At 40.1% G+C, this 21777-nt stretch overlaps 1 protein-coding gene across 4 annotated transcripts in view; it reads left to right on the top strand.

Moving 5' to 3' along the window:
• Nucleotides 1-21139, top strand: part of eml1 (EMAP like 1) — a 42826-nt gene extending 21687 nt beyond the window's left edge. For 2 of the 4 annotated variants that reach the window (XM_088315703.1, XM_088315684.1), the window contains exons 2-23: nucleotides 2093-2275; nucleotides 4279-4417; nucleotides 7533-7661; nucleotides 7788-7816; nucleotides 8834-8860; nucleotides 10992-11121; nucleotides 11275-11424; nucleotides 12029-12098; nucleotides 12219-12326; nucleotides 12427-12522; nucleotides 13314-13448; nucleotides 14242-14341; nucleotides 14618-14769; nucleotides 15635-15760; nucleotides 15850-15981; nucleotides 16179-16246; nucleotides 16387-16475; nucleotides 17291-17388; nucleotides 17526-17613; nucleotides 18633-18728; nucleotides 18812-18942; nucleotides 19283-21139. In XM_088315703.1, coding sequence (XP_088171829.1) covers nucleotides 2093-2275; nucleotides 4279-4417; nucleotides 7533-7661; nucleotides 7788-7816; nucleotides 8834-8860; nucleotides 10992-11121; nucleotides 11275-11424; nucleotides 12029-12098; nucleotides 12219-12326; nucleotides 12427-12522; nucleotides 13314-13448; nucleotides 14242-14341; nucleotides 14618-14769; nucleotides 15635-15760; nucleotides 15850-15981; nucleotides 16179-16246; nucleotides 16387-16475; nucleotides 17291-17388; nucleotides 17526-17613; nucleotides 18633-18728; nucleotides 18812-18942; nucleotides 19283-19408 — 2402 coding nt within the window. In that variant the 3' untranslated portion in view covers nucleotides 19409-21139. Of the gene's footprint in view, nucleotides 1-2092; nucleotides 2276-4278; nucleotides 4418-6060; nucleotides 6109-7532; nucleotides 7662-7787; nucleotides 7817-8833; nucleotides 8861-10991; nucleotides 11122-11274; nucleotides 11425-12028; nucleotides 12099-12218; nucleotides 12327-12426; nucleotides 12523-13313; nucleotides 13449-14241; nucleotides 14342-14617; nucleotides 14770-15634; nucleotides 15761-15849; nucleotides 15982-16178; nucleotides 16247-16386; nucleotides 16476-17290; nucleotides 17389-17525; nucleotides 17614-18632; nucleotides 18729-18811; nucleotides 18943-19282 lie in introns of all 4 variants that reach the window. The other 2 variants (XM_088315711.1, XM_088315694.1) reach the window with 2 other exon arrangements.
• Nucleotides 21140-21777: the final 638 nt, after the last annotated feature.

Below are 21777 nucleotides of genomic sequence, written 5' to 3'. Positions count from 1 at the left end.
TGGGCTTGGTTGGGTGCGGTGAAATAATGTGTGTTCATTGGATTAAAAGAGCGACACCAGGGTGTTCTTTCTGATTGATTTTTTGTTAAATGGAGAGTGACACATCCCCGATGGCCACTGCACGGAAATTTATGTCGGGGCCTGAACCTTAGGAACGCATCTTGTTGCGTCAATTATTGGGTTGTGTCACGTGACTGTGCGTTCTGTTTTTAACTTTCCTTTAAAGACAGGCAGGTGTCAGGCGTTGATGCTCGGGGAATGGCTTGTGTGACAATCCATCTTTGTACCCCTCCAGCAGTGATACTATTGTGTGTCTTTGCTGGGAGCAGACGGGGACAGATGCTCATCAGATAGTTGCAGCTTCATCTTGCGGTTAGTCATATTCTCAAATGAATATGAAGAAGCACTGCTTCAAAGAACGCACCTCAGGTGAGCTTGTTTTATTTTTAGAGAAGAAAGATGAATGGGCGAGAGAATTTTTGCATGTCCTTTGTGCGAAGAATCATCTGAATTTGAGTTTATAGATTGGCAGTGGTCTATTAATCATCTCAGCTGTAGTTTTTCAAGATTGAGTCTCTGGTAGCATTTTGTATTTGCATCAGATGTTCTGTTTAAAGCGCACATTCATAAAATGTGCATGTTGGGTTAATTTAAAACTCAAAATTTGTGGAGTGAATGTGAACGCTTGTTTGTCCGCCGAAATCAGCTGGGATGGGCTCTTGTAAAAAGTTGATTAATTTCAACTGGATTTCAATGTTGTGATCCATTAACCTATAGGAATTAGATTTGTGCTATTTTAACTATTCAATGATTTCTTTAAGCGCATCCTTTAAATATTTGACAACATTATTTACACAAGTCAAGAGCTCCCTCACATTTCCAGCATCTGAGCAGGCGGTCTGATTGAAAAGCAAATCCTCGGAGAACACGCGCGACGCAGATGTCCAATGCATCCGATGCATTATTCATCTGACTGTTATTGCAAGTCTGCCGGGAAAACACAGCAGCGATTTACATGTATATTTGATCAAAGTCATCGTGTGTGTGTGTGTGTGTGTGTGTGTGTGTGTGCGTGCGGATTGGCCCCATAGACCGTCTCCTATCAGGGAGTCAGAGGTGGCAATTGTGTATGTTTATACCGAATAAAACTAACGTTAAGTTGTTATTGCAGCTCCTTGGCTCTTTGGCTTCCTCTCTTGATTACATCTTCATTTTCAAAGCATCAACCCCAACCCATTTGTAATATTTTTTTGTAGTACATATCTGTCTATTCCAAAAACTCCCACTTCTTTATAGAGGTCTGTGGTTCATAGTGATTGTTTTATAGCGTTTCATAGAGTACTTCCTTACTTTTCATGCCCTTGCATGAGGGAAAGGAGAGCCAGAGTAACGTATACAGTTTGAAGCTATTGGAGGCTGGTAGAAAACTAAAGCAAACTATAAACACCACATCAGGGCCACTTACAGGCACTTGTCTAACACACACACGCACACACACCCCCACACCCGCGCACACACACACACACAGTACAGTATAAGTACGCTATTTTTCTATTCATTTAATGCCTGAATTTTTTACTCTGTTTTTCTCTACAATTACCATGTATTTAAAAGTATGCTTTAAATCACTTTGCCTCGTTTACAACACTGCGTACACTTTCGCACAGAAATTTGTGATTCCTCAATATTGTGTGATTTGTGCTTGAATTTGTGTGTATTCTGCAAGACAATTTTGAACAGCCTCAAGCAGGCTTACGCACAAATAAACGGACCACTTTTTGAAAAAAAACATTTTAACAAAATGTAATCATTGACCCTGTGTATTGGTACTGCAGTCATAAATAAAAACTAATAATAATTTTCACAGTAATAACTTGAATTGAGAATTTGCTTATAAGCTGACTAATGTCCTAAATAAACATGAAAAGGCTCACACACATTTACATTTATTCCGTTCAATTTCTTGGATGTGCCTTTGAACAGCATATGTCGCACTGTCTGTTGGCAGCTGACTTTTCTTTTTTTTCTTTTTTTTTTTTTCCATATGGTCTTTCTACAATATGTCTGACTGCAGCTCATTGTGTTTTCTCAGATGATAGCGCGTCAGCATCCAGCAGCATGGAGGTCACGGACCGCATCGCCTCCCTGGAGCAAAGGGTCCAGATGCAGGAGGACGAGATCCAGCTGCTCAAGTCCGCCCTGGCCGACGTGGTCCGCCGACTCAACGTGTCTGAGGAGCAGCAGGCCATGAGCACACGTCGAGGCCCCACCAAAGGTGAACTAGCATGTAGCAGCAGGCTAAAATAATGAAAACTGTATTTTAAGGCCAGATCGCCCTGCCCTATTCTCAGTTTGTCGCTGTCCTCCCACTGGACTGAGTTGTGTTGTCGTACTCTATGTATTGTGCGTCATGTGCGTAGAGCCTGCTTTGATGAGAAAGTCTCCCTCGGCTGACAGCCATGTTGGGAAGTCAGGTAGGCCGACTGTCTGCGCCGGCCAGGCCTGGTGGCGTTTGTATGAGCAAGCACATTTCTATCACTGCCTGCTAGTCAACAGTGTCAAACTGTGTTCACTTTGATAGACACGCAACGGTTGTACCTCACTGTCTCGTGCACTGTGACTTGATTTGTGTCGTGCTTTTATGCAATAATAGACACATTTTTGTCATTTCGGAGCATCAGCAACTGTAGAATAAGCATTTGATGAGTCAACGCATTGACTAAAATAAAAAAGCTCATCCCAGTCATCAGTACAATAACAGTTAACATAATTTTTTTCACAATTTAATATGACAGAAGATGCTAAGTCATTCGGATTTCCGTAGTGTTTATTTCAAGAAGAAATTACATTTCAACTAAGCTTTGTTAAGTTGAGGGGATGCTGTTGACATGCTAAGAAGTTCACGCCGTCTGCTTTCCACCAATCTGTATTGAAGATTCTACATTTTTGGACAACAATATGAAGGATACTATATCGTTCAAATGACCTTGTTACCTCACACACTAAATCACTCTACCCAAATAGATGCCTCCCATTTTTCCCCGTCAGTGTAATTATCTGTTTGTAGACACCATCGTTCGAACACAGACATCAAACTGACAAGCTGGTTTAAACCCTGTTGCTAACCAAAACAGCCGCACTGTTGCATTTAACTTTAACAGATTAATTAAACTGCATTGACTTTCTGAATGTCGTAAACTAAATCTGTAAATAGTTATATATATCATATTTTTCGGACTATAAGGCACACTTGGAATCCTTTACATTTTCTCAAAAATGGACAGTGCGCCTTCTAATCGGGTGCACCTTATGTATGTCTTTCGAATGGAAGCGGAATAATAATAATAAGACTTGTTTGCTGTACTGTTTTGTTTCCCTTAATGTGCAGTAATGCGCCTTTCCATCGGGTGAGCCTGCATTTTTATTCTGGGCTCATTTTGGCCTACAAGCTGACTGATGCGCAGAGTATCTGTTTGGATTTAGACTTGGTGGATGACTCAGGGATTTTCTTCTCAGCTACATCATTCAGGGCAGCAGAGAGACTGCCTAAAATACAAACACAATCTCACTTTCTGTAACATATGCCAAAATTACAACTCCCCGTTTACTTTTGCTACGGAATTTCTGTGTGAAGGATGATAGTGGTACAAGTGTGAGTTTCCGCCCATGAATCTGCCTAATAAATATTTATCATTGCAGAAAAGCGTTATCTCGGCTTTTAAATTCTGGCCTTGACTTTTGTACGTGTTCATGTGTGCATGTGCCTTTTTTGTTGTTGTTCCCACTTACAAATTGTCCATGCATACTCGCTATGCTGTAAATGCATGGACCCTTTTTTGACACAGGCAATAGTCTGGAAAGTAAGTTAGAATTATATTTTTGATGATCAAATTAGGCCAACGGTTCATCATGTGCCCTGCGATTGGCTAGCAACCAGTTCAGGGTGTCCCCCGCCTACTGCCCGATGATAGCTGGGATAGCTAGCTCCAGCATCCCCCCGCAAACCTTGTGAGGAGAAGCGGTACAGATAAAGGATGGATGGATATTATGTAGCGCCTTATGCCAAGGTCATGTCAAAGCTCTCTAGCTTTCTGGTTGTCACGGAACTGACCCAGATTACAGTCCGGTGGTGGTGGACCACTCCAATAGATGACAAATAGAGAAAACATTTAGCTCATTTCTCTCATAGAGGAACACACTTAAATCATAAACCGAGTTGTGATTTCAAAAAGAAAAGTATATTTTTGTAATGTTCTTTTGTTTGGATTGGTTTGCCAGCCCGGCCAATGATCGCCACCCTGCCGTTAAGACCTTCCGTGAACAACGGGACCATCCTACCAAAGAAAGGCAGTGGCACTCTGCCCTCCCCGTCAGGTTCTGGATCCCGGAAGGACACCGGCACCGCATCCACCAGAAGGTGAGCAATTGAAAAAGGATGCTAATCAAATTCCCCAGGGAATAAAGTCATATGACTTGACCAGATTTTTAGGATCATGTCTGATTATTCCTACCATCAATCCTCCCATCTACCGCTTTGTCATCCGAAGCCACTGACATTTAACAGGGCTCGTAAACCCCGAGAAAGAGTGTGTTTCTGTCCGAGTACAGTATGTGTGTGTGTGTGTTCATGCATAATCGCGTTATCAGGGGAACAATAAGCGCCTCCCATCCCTGGATATTGTTAGCATAACAAGATGAACCTCAGCTCACAGCAGTGACCAGTCCCAAAAGAACGAAACTGTTTAGTATTTATTCACTCTTTGCAATTTCATTTCAGCAACCAAGTAAAATGTATTAAAAATTACTTTGGGATTGACGGAGAATGACTGATTGAACTCTGGCTGCACAACGGTATTTGAAAGGAATTTCAGCTAGTTCTTTATTTTTTTTTTTCACCATATTGCACATTATGTTTCGTTTGTTTTCACTAATTCCCACCAAAGTTAGTGGAGGTGGTAGTACCCATTGTTGTTTGGTGCAGATTATGCATTGTTTCGTCATAATTTATTATCAAAAAGACTTTATGGGCAGCATTCAAGCATATACTGGAGAGAGTCCATAAAGATTTGGTGATTATCCATATAAGGGTTGTTCGGTCTAGGCTGCAGTTTTTTTTTCTTTTTCTTTCTTTTTTTTTTCTTCCCAAACTCGAACCCATCCCCACTTTGTAATTTTACTCAATTTTAGCCAATTCAATTAAAGTGTGAAAATTGCTTTACCGCACTTGAATGCAATTTAGGTTTGACAAATGTTGCAAAAGTGTGGCAAAACTACTAAGTTTCCTTGTTCCGCGGAAGCTGCGTGGCATAATTGTCACCTGTATTCAATGTCTGGGTGGTTTTTTTTTCGGTTCTTCTTGTAGACGATTACGAGTGAAAATGGTAAGGTTCACTAAATTTAAGTTAGCTTGTTTTTGTTTAAAATCAAGCCCGTAAAGCTTTGTTGCAGAACGACCCTCATTGCCTACTCTGAAGTACTCGAATGCCGCCGGCATCTTTATCATGACAAGGGTGATATATTTTTTAGGAAATATGAGGTTGACGTGAGTGTACAATAGCAATATAAGGCGAAATACAACTTGAATGAAGCAGTGCCCGGAAACTCAACTTTTTTTTTTTTTTTTAAACTTCCTGTAAAGTTGTCTTTTTGACAAGTCTCCAACTGGCAGGGGCGACATACTGGAGCCTCATTCTTTACACTTTAATAATCAAAACATTAATAAATAATTGAACATTTTTCTTTAGTAAGTGTCATAAACTTTAGATTTGTCTTACGATGATGGTGGAAAAACTTCACCAATGGGAGCTTTGGGCAGTGCCTAAAATGCTTCGTGGAGAGTGATGCTTAATTCAAATTTTCCAACTACAGCTCCACTCCAGTGGCTCACATTTGTCTCTTGAGGGAATGAGACAAGATCAGTAATTATAACAAACGTGTTGCATGTTAGTCTTCATTCTCATTGGTTGACTTGTATCCCGTCATTTGTCTTCCCAATTATTGTAACTCACCAAATGTCAGGCAGCCAATGTGCGGCTTGTTGCCCGCTAATAAGATGTGCAGTTTGTCTCCTTTGTCTCTGCCATCCAGAATTCTTTCACCGCTGCTCAGGTGAGCATGTCAACATGTTACTGCTGTCAGTCTAACGTGACTTAACCACTATGATATTAATATCCTATTTTTTTATTTACAAATTCCATGCACTGGTAATTATTTTTTGTAATTGTACGCTACTTATAATGCATCAGCTTCACTACACCAACAATATTTTATCAATCTCTGGCTAATGCAGCAGACAACAGCCTCTCTCCATCTTTTTGACTCTGTTCCATAGCAAACAAATCTCTCCGAAAAGGACTGACCATTTTTGAATGTCAATAGGGTGGATTAGGTGAGTGACTGGGCCGACCGGCCAGTGGACTGCTGATGGAGTCTTTTTATTGTGTTGGGCGACCCGGCTGTCAAGCGGCCCAATTGATCAGGTTTAGCTGGTGCAAGGACATCCACAGGGGAGTCAAAAAGCCAACTGATGAACGAACCCCTTTTATAGTCTACCTTTCATGCCATTTATGTTGTTCTACAACGAATGGGAATATGTTGCATCTCTATCCAAAATGAAAAAAAGGGTTAGGGTCATGGATGAATAGACATTTTTGAGACAAGGAAAGCAAACTGCAGTAAATTTGTAGACCCGTAACTTAATCCAAAATTAATGCCACTTACAGAAAGCAAAGCTGATATAAAATATAATTAATGAACGAAATAGCATTCGTTCTACATGCAGCATTGATGGAAGTGTAATGGTTTTGAAAAAGTTACTTACAGTTATGAAAAAGTGATATGGTCCCCTATTGAAGTTTCATCTTTAAGTGTTGACTAATCGCTTAACAGTTTTATATAATACCCATTATTGGACCAAACATTTCCATATATGTGCAAAAACCTGCATAGTAGTGATATCTCGAAGAGAGCACGTCACTCGACGCTGTGCACGCCACACACATGTGCATTGCCATCCCCTGTGACATGAACTCATTTACTGCCAGCAAAGGTAAAACGAACATACTTTTTGGCTTCTATACTCATCAATGGCAGTGAATGAGTTTTAACATGCTATGATTCATTCTCACTCAAATCCAAAAATTCTGATTCGATATTCGTTTTTAACGGCCAATTTGCACCTCAAGTCGAGTCACCGCCGATTCGTCCTCATTTGGGTCACAGGTGATCTTGTAGCTGACTTTGACCGAGAGGGTGGCTTCTCCCTTGTATGGTTCCCAGCCCATCGTAGCGCTATCAAATAGATAAGAGACGAAACCTCTCATTGAAGCAGGTGTTTATGGGATCGGATTTCTTCTGAGCATTTGAAGAGCCAGTGCTTTGATAATGTCTTACATTACAAATAACTATATGACGGAAAGACTCATCTATAATTTCATTTAAAAAAATATAACAAGTTGAATTTGACATGGTGTATAATCACTGAATAATATCGAGCCCTTCTCGAACCTTTCCTTGCCCCCATTCCCTCCCAGCACGGTGAGGAGAGCCAATTCCAATGAGCATGTCGGGTCTCTCACGAGGAAAGATTCGGGCGACTCCAAGGGCAACCGAACTCGTGCCGGCTCCACAGGCAGCAATTCCAGTGGCAAAAGAAGTGACAGGTAACAAATATCTCTGACACATGAGCGAAGTTTCTTTACCGTGCTTTTCATCCAAATCAACAAGATGTCCATGCCGAACATGTGCAGGAACGACGCTGATTGACAGTTTGCTCGTTTACTTTGCAGCAAGCAGAGGGACCCAGTGTTCAATGCAGGTAAGAGCTCTATTCTTGTGTCGTTGCTAGTTTATAGCGACCATAACACAGACTGATGACGGCTATTACACACGTTCGGTTTGTGTGTTTATCGTTACCCAATGCACACATTGTGTCATTGTTTAGTAATTTCTTCTTACCATCATAACATTTCATTCGTGGTTCCATTTTCATCATTCACGTTCTCTTTCTGATGCACCTTTCCTGCATTGTTGTCAAACATACACTACGAGCCTTTGGTACAGTTTTTCACCGGAGACTTGCAGGAGTTGTTCTTTTTGCATGAAAAAAAAAAACGGAAGATGGGCACCAAAAAAACTGGAGAAATGACACAAATGGAACTGAATATCAAATTAGAAGTGCATGGATCACCTTCTAATGTTTGTTGAAATTGAACTGCAGCACTTAAGAATACACATAGACAAGAACTGGTTAAACCTCTGTGCCCAATGGGACGAATTTCCTTTTTAAAGGAGACAGATTTGTTGGAAAATGAGGTTTAAAAAAAATAAAATAATAAAATAAATGGAATGTTTTTGTAAAATTGCTTATTTTAAGATTAAAAATATAATTCAAGTGGGTTATTTATTTATATTTTCTAATTATTTGTAATAGTTTAAATGTGTTATTTGTAGGCAAAAATTGTTGAGGGGAAAAAAGGTACCATATTTTCCGGACGATAAGGCGCACCCGTATATAAGCTGCAGCAACTCTTTTTGGGGAAAAAACAATAAAACAAAAAAAAAAAAGAGACACAATATACTTACCGCGCACATGCCAAAAATATGGTGTTGGTATCAAAAGCAGGATAAAATAGTATGTTTTTTATTCCACATTATGATAAGCGGGCCCAGTGTGCGTTGGTACTGACTGTATGTGACGCCATCACACAGCACACAAGTTGTGTTGATAAACACAGGAGTCCGGACATGCACTCACCTGTTATAACAGACCAGGAAATGAGGAAGCCATGACACCCCTCACCTGGTGCTTGTGTCTCTCTCTGACCTTTACAAGGGATGCGACGTGTGACACACTGCAAAGGTACGCTCTTCCCCTGAATGCCCCAACCCGCAGACACCCCTCACCTTCCCTCGCTCCTCACCTTGGACTTCACAGCTCTCTGGACTCTGATCACTTAATTCACACAAAGGGCCATCTTGAGATTAAAAAAAAAAATGCTGGTTATCAGAGAGCTGTCAAGACAGGAGCAGGAGTGGTTTACTAAACTGTGAGTGTGTTAGCTTTATTGTTTTGAGAGCATATTGTTTTAACACAAGCAGACCAACCTAACCTGCACTTACTGTGTCCCACCGTGGCGACAATTGCTCAAGCCTCCTCACTTCAGCTCCACTTTTAAACAGTGCTGGAGTGTTTGTCTGCCTTATGTTCGCTCTGTCGCCTTAGTAACCGCACAAAAACTTCACGCACGCACGCGCAGACACCCTCGCTGAGGCTTGAGTTTTGTGATCAAGCCGCAGCTCAGAGCTTGTAGACCCGCCACTGCTCTAGTTACCGCACAATAAGTATTTGCATTGCAAACAAGCTCCTTTTTGTGTTAGCTTGTGCTTTTAGAAATGTTTTTTTTTGTTGTTGTTTTCTCATGTATGTTTTATCAAATACGAAGATGTTATAATTACTGGATGTTACTACATAATTTCAGGAGTATATTTTAATTTAAAACATGTAACAACTGTCAGAATGGTGAAGGATGTCTATAGCATTGGGTATAAAATATATTCTTCCTCCCAAAACAAGGGTTCCAAACCTGGGCTTAAGAGTCTCCAAAATTAATATTGAATTTTAAAATTGAACAGTTATGTATCTGAATAGGTCAGCACAGCTGACGCGTGGTTTGCACCTCTGCTGCATTTGAGACATTTTGGATTTTTGCATGGACTGCTTCTATTCCAGCTTCTTCCCCATCCCAAAAGCATGCTTATTAGGTTCATTGAAGACTCTAAGTTGTCTAAATTGCGTAGAAATGAGAACAGTACATATGAAACTACATAATACTTTTAATGTAGGAATTAAGTCGAAATTGGTTTACTGAGAAGTATTTCATATATATCTAAACAAGTTTATTTCTGCACAAAACATTTACTTCATTTGTTACGGGGCCCTATCGTCCAATCGTGGTAATCAAAATATTTTTTATAATAGAAGTCCATTCCCTTGACTTTCCTTTTTGTGTATTCATGATGTTTTAATTAGCCCCACGATGACAGGAGCTGTCTAACATATTTTACTGACTTCCTCCAAACCCTTCCTTGGTACCCTCTCAACGACTTCCCTCTCTGTGACCCCCACGGCCCACCCACACTAGTTACAGTCCAGATTTACCTCAGCCGCTCCGCCACATCGACGGGGACCAGAGGCAGTGCTCCAGCGTCGGCCAAAATGGCGCGTTCCGCTGCAAGTCTCTGCCAGTCCCCAGACAGCATCAAGGCCCGCATGGCCAGAAAAAGAGCCGCTGCCCGGGTGCCGCCAGTCAGAAAGACTCCAAGTGTTAGTTTGCAGTTGAGGAAGACTGGGAGTCAATCGTCGCACTATGGCCTCAACACACCAAGTTACCGCAGCCCCTTAAAATCTCCCAGTCAGTACTTCCAGATTTGTTATTAACCAGAGGCCTGCGGAGGAGAGTCCCAGCAGAACAATAATCATTTATACTAATTACACTACCAACCAACTCCAGTCATCGAAGTCAAAGAAAAATATCTTTTATTCAAATCATATCTTCCAACATACTGTTTCTGGTATTTCTCAGATGAATGACTTTTCAGTTTTAGTTTGTTTTTTCCCCACATTTCAATCTGCTTTTGTCTGTGTTTTTATGTTGCTTAACCTCAGCTGTGAGCCAAATATTTCCGCATTATAACAATGTTTTTTCTTTTTTTTGTGTGTGTGTTGTTCCAAGAATGTGTTTGACGTGGCTAATAAAGTCAGTTTAAAAACTCATTTGTCTGTGTTTTCTAGATTGTCATCCATCCTCATAAATATAAATGTAATCGTAGATATGTCAATCACATAATCTTCCCCGCACCATCAACCCTTCTCATACATCACCGTAAAACAAAACTATTACAGTCATCCAGAAACGTTCAGTCACTAACAAAACGATCCCACCAGTCATGATTGAATTCGTCAAACTGATCCTCTCTGTTTCTTTTTCCAGAGGAAGGTTATGTGAAAATGTATTTGAAAGGCCGTCCCATCACCATGTTCATGCCCAAAGACCAAGTGGATGGTTACTGTCTGGAAGCGAGAGCCGACCTTCCAGCCAGCAAGCTTAAACTCGACTGGGTGTATCCTTTTTAAAAACAATCAGAAAATCGTTGTCGTTACTCCGACAACACTCTACCCGCAGAGTGAAAATGGACAAAAGTTTTCTACCCCCGGTTTTTACCAATGAAATATTATCAATGCTGTTTTATTTTCTTGACCTTAATCATAACCAGATACGGTTACCGTGGTCGAGACTGCCGCTCAAATCTTTACTTGTTGCCCACTGGAGAAACCGTGTACTTCATTGCCTCCGTGGTTGTCCTCTTCAATGTGGATGAACAGCTGCAGAGACACTACACTGGACACACGGATGACATCAAATGGTACGCATGATGTGCTTCTCATTCAAGTACCGCTGAAGCTAGCTACGAATCCAAATTCAACTGGTCCGAAAAGAAACTACAAAAATAACAGTTTTTGTAACGTGTGTGTGCCTTGGCTCAATATTGTTTGAGAACATTGGCTTAAATACAGACATAACGGGCACTTGACCTTCTGTAACGCTCTTTTCTGAGATATTTTTAGGGAAGAAATGTGACTCTGGTTAACCTTCTGTCCCCAATTAACCTTTTCTAATGAGGAAAGTGTCCCCGAAAATATGCTCAATTATCATAACACCCACAGAAAGCTGCTCGATATCCTTCGATTATTCTTGTTCACTGCGGCAGAATAACTGAATCAAGCTGTGTTTGGCCTCATTCTCATCTGGCTGTGATGAACGGCGTCATGATTTTTTTTTTTTTTTTAATTTATTTACACGGCAGGGTTTATCAGAGTTCAGAGAAATCCTCCAGTTTGGATGCGTTTTGTTGCATCGCCACGGTGCTTACATCTTTTGATAGCATTTTTATTCAAATACTCCTTTTGATTTATGGATGCTGAAAGGCGTTTTCACTGTTTTCATGTCTGTTTTCACATCCTCATCAGCTTGGCAGTCCACCCTGATAAAATCACCATCGCGACCGGGCAGGTGGCCGGCACCTCCTTGGAGGGTAAAGTAAGTGAACTCCAATGTTAGCGTTTCATTACGTTTTGCGTCACATTTAGTTTAGTGCGCTCCTCGCAACACAAGATGAAACCGTTTCCATCTTTGCGTGTGTGTGTTTATGTCTTGCAGTTGGCTCCGCATATTCGTGTGTGGGACTCTGTCAGCCTCAACACCCTCCATGTTCTGGGGGCCGCTTACTTTGAGCGAGCACTTGTCTGCTTGGCTTTCTCTAAGTCGGTAAGGAAAGCTTTCAAGGACATTAGTCATCTAAAGGCAACATTTGACATTTTTATTTAAATGTCATGTCTTGTATTTATTTATTTTTTTCATATGTTAGAATGGAGGAAACACGCTGTGCGTTGTTGACGACTCTAATGACCATGTGCTGTCTGTTTGGGACTGGCAGCGAGAAGATAGACTGGCTGAGGTCAAGGTGGGTTTCACCTGTATGTGCGTGCATCCATCCGTAGCCTAGTATGACCCACGGGCAGAAAATGGCCCAGTCATTTTTTTCTTCGGGCCCTCCATGAATTTATATTATTGAGAGTCCTGTAATATTTCTTAATTCATTTTATAAATAAATACCAGTAATAATAAATAAAGCACAAAGGTTTGGCCAGCCCAAGCAGCTCGCTGGATCTAATGTATCAGGAAATATAAACTGGCCAAACATTTCTTCACGAGAATATGTCCTATGCAGGAGCACATGTCCAAAAATGGCATTCTGATTAATTTGTGGAATGTGAGTTAAGCAGAGCTCAGCTAACGTCCAATCACGGCTGAATATCTAATGAGGAAAAAAAAAAAATATATATATATATATATATATATATATATATATATATATATATATATATATATGAGAGAGAGAGAGAGAGGCTATTATTTTTATTTTTTTCTCTCTCCAACATTGGCCCTTGTATTTTTTGCAGAAAGCAAATATCGATTGTTTTCTTATGCACTCCGTATGCCAGGAGTCGACTGTGCTTAAAGTAAATGGAACTCTTTGACAATATTCTCATTGATCGACACGCAGCAGGCGTCATGTTTTCTTCGGACTACTTCGTCTATTACCTGATATCCAACTGACGTCTCTGTTTATAGATCAAGCATACCTAAATAGAATAATCCCGGTAATGTCATTTTACATTCACACAAGTCATGTACTGCATCTTGGGTAAAATGCGCCACTTTGTCACACAAATTCACGTCTTTGGTTTTCAGACGTCCAATGACACAGTGTTTGCTGCAGACTTTCACCCGACTGACAGCAACATCCTGGTGACCTGCGGAAAGTCGCATCTCCATTTTTGGAGCTTGGAAAAAGGCATGTTGGTCAAAAAGCAAGGACTTTTTGAGGTAAAACGTCACACCGCCCTCATCCATTGTCAATTCTATTTATTGGACAATTTATTATCTTCAATGAGCCAAACATGATTTTTTTTTTTTCCCCTGGAGGGGGAAGCGGGAGTACCCATACAAACTCTACACAGGAAGGCCATAGCTGAGATTCAAACCTCAAACCTTAAAACTGCGTTGAAAACAGTCATAATCAAGTTCAACATGCTGAACTTTAATAACTATGTAAAATAATCCCCCGTTATTCATGGGGGATCGGAAACTAGCCATGCTGCATATAGTGAAAAAGAATTTGAGTAATTGGCGCACCCCCTAAAAATGTTTAGTCTTGCCTCTACTATATTTATAATTCACACTGTAAATATCCCAAAACACTTCATCAGTTCAAACTTAACTCACAATATTACCTTAACTTGATATTATTACAAATGGTTTACAGATTATTCAATTTATTTGTGTTAAAGTTTACCTGAAATACATGCACTTGTGGCGAAGATTCCACGATGTCTTGTGCTTATAACCCAAGCTCATCTTCCCGGCATACAAAGCTTGTCTGTCATTTGAGGTGTATCACTTCAACGGTGCTTCAGTGTCATCTTGTTGCATCTTTCAGAACGACAGCCCCAAAAAAATGCAAATAGTAGGTGGGTTTTGCAGTTGATGGCTGGCAATGGGCTCAACAATAAAAAAAAAAAAAGAATAAGAAAAACACATCAAAAGGTGAATTTGCGAATCGTAAGGTGGCGCTTAATTGTAATTTAAACGGGCACATGCTTGTGTTTGTAATTTACAGAAACAGGAGAAGCCCAAGTTCGTTTTATGTGTGACCTTTGCCGAAAATGGAGATACCATCACAGGGGACTCAAGTGGAAACATCTTGGTGTGGGGAAAAGGTATATATATATAGTGTGCCGACTTCGAGGAAAGCTGGCTAATCAATATGTTTATCCTTCTAAACTCATTATTACCTCAAAAACTGTCTATTTGTAACAAAACGACTTCACGAAGAAGAGACGCACAACTCTCTCTCCTTCCAACTTAATCTCTCCCTGATCCACTCTATCGATCCACCCGTCTGACTGTCGGCCATTTAAAAGGCCGCTTCCCGCAAGCCGACTTTCTCTGGGCTGAAAGCCTCTCGTTCATCTTATGGCGCCTCTGTCACGCAGGCACTAATCGCATCAGCCACGTCATCCACGGCGCTCACGAAGGCAGCATCTTTGCCCTATGCATGCTGAGGAATGGCACTCTGGTGTCCGGAGGCAAAGACTGCCGCCTCATCTCTTGGGACAGCGGCTACCGGCAGATCCAAACAGTGGAGGTGAGAAATGGACCTCCGTTATACAAGTGCAGTAAAACTCGTGTTCTGTAAAAGAAAATAGAGCAAGATCTGTTATGTGTCACTGAAAATGGACATGGAAATAGATTATTATACATTAATCCTCCACTGTTTACTAATAATTGACATGAGAATTTTTTCATTGTCTATCATGAGTTAACACATAAAAGTTTAATATTGTTTCAAATTCATCTTGACTTCAAGATGTTTTGATTTTGATAATCGGGTGTATATAAACATGCGGCGATGACATCTGTACCTTCCACTAACAACCCAGGCTAAAGTGAGCTCCTCTGTCATTCAGACCTTGTCTCTCAGCTGAGATATATCATTTTGGCATACTTCCTTTGACCAATTCCTGCACTAAGTTCCAGCGTAGTCTGGGGTTTGGTGCCATTTTGCTGCATCTTATGGCATTTCTGTAAGAACAAAAAAATAATTTCAGCAAATAGATTTGGATAGGTGAAACAATGAAACAAATAAGTGAACTCGAGAGTATTACGATTATTTATTAGTCTGCTTTAACCATAAGTAGGCATGAGAGTGATGTTGTTGAGCATCTCATCCTTAGATTTAAAGATCTAGCTGAATGCTGTAATAAAATATTAAACATTTTATGCACGGTACTGTCTATACTTTTGCGTGAAGAACTATGCTGCTTACGTTGGCAAGAAGCGGCAATCCTGCAGGCAGCAGATTTTGCACTTCATAAATAAAACAGATGATGTTTTCTTATGCTAGTGAGCTGGATAGTACTTTGCAGTAAAAGATGAGAGACGAATGACATTCCAAATAAATAAAGAGTGTACATGTTTTTTTATTTTTATTTTTAATGGCTTGGTTGCAGGTGCCAGATTTGTTTGGTCCCATCCGGACTGTAGCAGAGGGCAGAGGGGAGACTGTTCTCATCGGAACCACAAAGAACTTTGTTTTGCAAGGCAGCTTGGATGGAGAGTTTGTGCCCATTACTCAGGTTAGCCCATTTTCCATTCGAAAAGTTTCTGCCTCAGACAGATCACTGCAAAATGTAAACCAAATCTTTTTCATTTGTTCTGGTTTTAGGGCCACACGGATGAGTTGTGGGGTCTGGCTGTACATCCCTGTAGGCCCCATTTTCTCACATGTGGCTATGATAGGCAAGTCTGTATGTGGGACTCCAGTTCACATCAGCTCATCTGGAGTAAAAACATGGAAGTAAGTTGAGTCACAATGCCCCCTAGCGGCCATCAGTAGTATCACATCTAAACTTTCTAAATTATGTGGCTGGCTTGTGCTGGTCTTTGTCTGAGTAATGCAGCTGATGTAATTTTGCTTCTGTATTCATTTTGAAAGATATTTTTCTCCACTCTTTTTTTTTAAAACTGATTTTAAACTTTCCACAATCCCTACAGGACACTGCCCAATCAGCAGACTTCCACCCATCTGGAGCTGTTGTTGCCATAGGAACCCAGATTGGCAGGTAGGCGGGGAAAACCTTCCTTGAAAGAGACACCGTATTAAATATTTAATGGTGCACTGACAAATTTGTGTCACCCTCTAGAAGGAAGTGATATCTGCAATCAATTGTATACTGTATTGATGAACAATTTTCTTTTGAAGGTGGCTGGTACTCGACACTGATTCAAAGGATTTAGTCACGGTCCACACAGATGGAAATGAACAGCTTTCTGTTATGAGCTTTGGCCCAGGTTCGCACTTTTTTTATATCCAGTTGCTATTTATTTGCAATTTGTAGTGCTGCATGTTGTCAACAGGGATCTGTTCTCAATAGAATTTATTACAATTTCCACCAAAAGTAATGAGGAAAATAATGTGCTCTAAGCTTTGAAGAGGCTCATGTGAAATCTTAGATTTTCTAATTATATTTTATGTTTGAAGATAATTGCCGGAATCATGTACAAAGACTGCAAACTATCGTCCAAAACAGCGGAAACCTAGCGGTGTCTGTCATGACATGTGTCGCCTTGGTCCTACGACAGTAATTAAAAACTCAAGTGCCTTCGTGCACATCCGTGGTTGTCTGTTGCAATTTTGAAGTAGGAAGCTTGCTTTGCCTTCACTCCAAAAATGCATCTTCCTTGGATGCTACAATTTACAGAACAGCTCAGTGTCGCTATTTAATTTCCCAAGCGAGGAGGTAAAGCCCCAGACGAGCACGCCCCCCGTTTGCTGGCTGAGAGAAGCCTCATAATTATGTTAGCTCGCTGGTGTCTAGCACCTCGTGTCACAACGTGGAAAAGCTCTGCGACAAAACACAGCCAAAGGACATAAACACGATTTTGAAGCATTTTTTAATAAGCTTGGCAAACTTGACAAGGTTGTTAACAACACTCTTCTCTGATATGTGTCAAATTCATAACACATTTCACTTTACATGGACACTACTAAAAGTCCGATTTAAACAAAATCTACTGCTTTCCCTACTAAATTTATGTGAGGACATGATTTTGACAGCCAAGACGGTTACATTATTGCCTTGTTTACCTTTCAAAAACTGTTTCAGATGGCAACTTCCTGGCCATCGGCTCTCATGACAGCTACATCTATATCTACGCCGTGGCAGAAAATGGCAGGAAGTACAGCAGAGTGGGGAAATGCTCAGTGAGTGTATCGTGCAATAGTTTGTTTACAGTCGTTCCTCCATGTAATTATTTTGTATTCAAATTTGAAGTCGGATATAATGCAAGATATTGTTATCGCAAACTTTATTTTTTTTCTATATATTTATAATTTTCCAGGGTCACTCTAGTTTCATCACCCACCTGGACTGGTCAGTGGACTCCCAGTACCTGGTGTCTAACTCAGGAGACTACGAGATACTGTACTGTAAGTGCACCATTACACAAGTGTCAACATGTGTTGGTCAAAAACATGCAAGTTTACTCATGGTTGAACACAGAGGTCCTCAAACTTTTTTGTTTTTCTAAAGTTTCATCCTAAATATTCAGGAGCTGTTTAACAGAACAGAACCAAATCTAACTTAATTATCTATCCTGCATAACTAACTAGAAATGTTGCGGCCCGGAAGTAATTTATTTCCTGGCAATTCTAAATACTAGGCGCTAAGCTAGCTTGTGCCGCAGCAGCACAGACCTTTTTTGTACTGCATATAAGTCCGTGCGCAGCAGCACCAATGAGCTGCATGATGCGAATCGCCTCCTCCCTGGCGTCAAATGAACTACCCCATTAACGAGTAGTGTTTTCACCGAGCAGGCCAACGAGGAGTCGCTAAGCGTGCTAATCGCTAAAGTGAAATGCAGAGTCGGCAAAGACTCAAAATAAGTGCTAAGGTGTACAGTGGACTTTTCCCAGGAGTCCAGCTAGAACCGCATTAGGGCGGAGATCCATCATCTACGTACAGAAATTTTCTGTTACAATCAATATATATCTAGACATAAAATAAGACGGCTACATTAGCAATTTAGCACATGCGCTCTCACCGGGACATGGAAACGGCTGATGTCAGCCGTGACAAAGAGCTCGATGTTAAACGTGTATTAAATATTTTTAATATCATCATTATTTGTATATTTATTTAATCTGAAATTTCAAGTCTCCTCTTGATGCCATTGTTGGTTTAAAGAAAGTGGTTTAGGAAAAGGCAAGTCGGTGTGCTTTCAACCCTATGTTGAACGGAGTTTTTTTTTTTTTATTGAACATTATGGAACTGCACAGTCCAATGTGCTTTGATTAGTTTGATCTGGAAGACTGGTAGAGGTTCTGTGTGAAAATGGGAAAGTAACTCTGTTTATTCTTCCATTTTCTGAAGATGCCATTGCTAATTATGTGTCCCAAAAATTCACCATATCGTACACCAACAAATACATGCGTGTGTGTTTTCGCAGGGATCCCCTCGGTGTGCAAACAAGTGGTCAGCATGGAGACCATCAGAGACATTGAATGGGCCACACACACTTGCACTCTAGGCTTTCAGGTTTTCGGTATGTTTCATCTACTTTTCCTCATTCCTTCTTTCGTTCGGAAGCAATTTAGGGTTACTATTAATAAAATACTTTCCCATCAGGCATGTGGTCCGATGGCTCGGACGGCACTGACATCAATGCTGGCAGCAGATCCAACGATAAGAGCCTCCTTGCTACCGGGGATGACTTCGGGAAGGTCCACCTCTTCTCCTTCCCCTGTTCACAGTTTCGGGTAAATGTTCTGCGCTCTATGTGGAAAGTTTTTTGATAGGAAGTAACAAAGTACTTGGTTGCAATACAATATAATGTTTCAAGATAATTGCACACTTATAAATGACAAAAGCAGCTTGTAAAAAAAAAACTGAAAAGCCTTAATAATTGAACAGCAATAAAATAATACACAATGTTTTTGTTGCTATGTAATATTAGAAAGAATTTTTATTTTTATTTTTTAACTGTCTGTACTTCTACTAGAGTACGTTGATAGCATCTTTGACATATCAGGACATGTTAACAAATCAATTTGAAAGGTGACTAATTTCAAAACATCTTGGTTATGTTCATAATTTCAGGCTCCCAGCCATGTTTACGGTGGCCACAGCAGTCACGTGACAAACGTGACCTTCCTGTATAACGACAGCTGCCTGGTGTCGACCGGCGGGAAGGACATGAGTGTGATGCAATGGAGGATAGTCTGAGCGACAAGACTTGGAACGTGGACTTCCCTCTGCTGCTGCTCACTCCAAGCGGAAGCAAAACCCGACCGCACTACGAAGGAACCAAGTGAAATGCCTAATAATGTGGATCTGAACTGAGGTGAATTAACCGAGGGTTTTCTTTGCGGGTCTGCTTTGCGGGTCACTGGTGAGATGAACTGGTGAAGTCTGATGTGTTGCTTCGTGTTTCTCCCTATTTTTTTCTTCATTCAATCGCACTATGTGGAAAATCCCTCCAGCATCCGGTGTTCCCCACCTTAATTGAGCAATGGCGCATATACATGAGAAAGATTATTTCTCACGGCACACCACCGAACAAAAATGTCACAAATGGATGGATGGATAATGCCATACCTTCTGGAAGAGCATTTCATCGTTCTGCCGATCACGATACATTACTGATATAGAGGAAGAAAGCTACTCTATTTGTTGTAAATGTAGAAAATGAAGTGAAATTTGAACATTTCCAGCAACACATCTGGTGATGTCGTACAGCACACTGGTTTGAAATCTACTCACGAGTAAAATAATCCAAATTTTAAAAACAACCAAAGGATCAAATGTTTTACACAATTTGTGCGATTGCACACCCTCCTAAGATAGTATATGGACTGAAGTTTTTTTTTTTTTTTTTTTTGACTGACATTAGACTAATCAAGCCAAAAGAGGTTTGGTGGAAAACTGTGCATGGGAAGTTTTTTTTTGTTTTTTGTTTTTGAAATTATTTTTTGTTGAATTAAACCACTCAGGAAAATCCCTGGACAAGTAAAACACTTCTCGTGACTGCAACAAATAAATTTCAAACATCCCCCTCACAACTAAATTCCTTTTTAACTATCAGGGGAAATTTTCAATTGTCCGAGGGCCATCGATCAAACAAATATTATTATATACTAAGAGCTTTCGGGAGTTAGATGTCTTTGGTGTTTTTATAACAGTTCCACTGAAGTTATATTTACTTTGAGAATTCCATGGCAGCCTGGATCAAAAATGTTACGGGGCCTTCCCCCACCTAGCCTAAACAGTAACTCATGTTGCTAAATTGCTCTCGATTTATATGCATTTACAAACTGTGTATCAGATATTGAACTTAAAGGACATTAACACCACGACTAAAAACACTAACTGGTGAGTTGTTTGTACTTCCAAATATCAGTAAAGCGCACCTTCTTTTTAAATAAAACCATTTAGTCCAACTAAAGGAGGGGAGGAAATGGGTGAATGAGGCTGTTTTTTTTTTTGTTGCCGCCTACAGGGGGCATCCATAACATGCTTGTTTTTGTTGGGTTCTACATTTAAGTACCTTTTTACTGTTGACCATGGGTTTGAAGCATGAGACCATATCACTGTAACTGCATGATGTGCTTCTCCACGGTGCACATTCAGTCAAGGTAACATATTTAATTCAACTTAGTTGTTTTTTTTTTTTAATGGATGAAATGATGCATTCACTCTACTAAGAGGGGGACAGCATATTAAGGCTTTTTTTTTTTTCAAACCTCTGATCTGTGAATCATCTACTGTACAGGTACTTTTCACACTCAAAACGTTGCTTTGATTTGGAGTCAAAAGGATATCGGTTTGATGATGAGGCTAACGCTGTGAATTGGAATTTGTCTTCCCATGATGCACCTGAACCCGTAAATACCACTGAACATTTAACATTTGTCTGACAGGTAAAACCAAATAAAACTCCCCGGATTCTGTGTCCAATTAACTGCTTGTGACTCGTTTGTTTGAAACATCCATTAATATCTGCCATTGTCTGTGGACAGTGAACCCTTGCTATCAGTGTGAAACCCCATAATTAAGTAAATGATACCCCTTTTTATATTATATATATATATATATATATATATATATATAAATATATATATAAATATATATATAAATATATATATATATATATATATATATATATATATATATATATATATATATATAAGCAGATAAGTGGGTTTTTCAGCAAATAATTGAGAATAGGTACCAAAATAATCCATGACTAGTGGAGTTCGCAAATGCTGAACCAAAAATATGCACTGGTTCACGATTACATATAAATATCGCAAAACACTTAAAATGATCTGCGAACCATTTATAGGTAATGTTGTAAGGCGCTTTCTAAATTTCATTTATATTGAAAAAAATGTATCGGAAAAGTGTGACGACTCAGTGTGTATTGCTTTAGAGCCAGTAAAATACCAATTCGTACTCTTTCAAATAGCCATTCTATTGCTATTATAACTCACAGATCTATAGATTCTCCCATTTTTCAAGAGACATGTATTGAGACCGTACATAGGCCTGCAGTTAAGTTTCGAAACATTCGCAAATGGTGAATCGCGAATAAG

Source organism: Idiotropiscis lumnitzeri, chromosome 1, assembly GCF_059441095.1.
Source record: "Idiotropiscis lumnitzeri isolate Australia: NSW breed Sydney's pygmy pipehorse chromosome 1, RoL_Ilum_1.0, whole genome shotgun sequence".
NCBI lineage: Eukaryota > Metazoa > Chordata > Actinopteri > Syngnathiformes > Syngnathidae > Idiotropiscis > Idiotropiscis lumnitzeri.
This window is presented reverse-complemented; position numbering and strand designations above follow the sequence as displayed.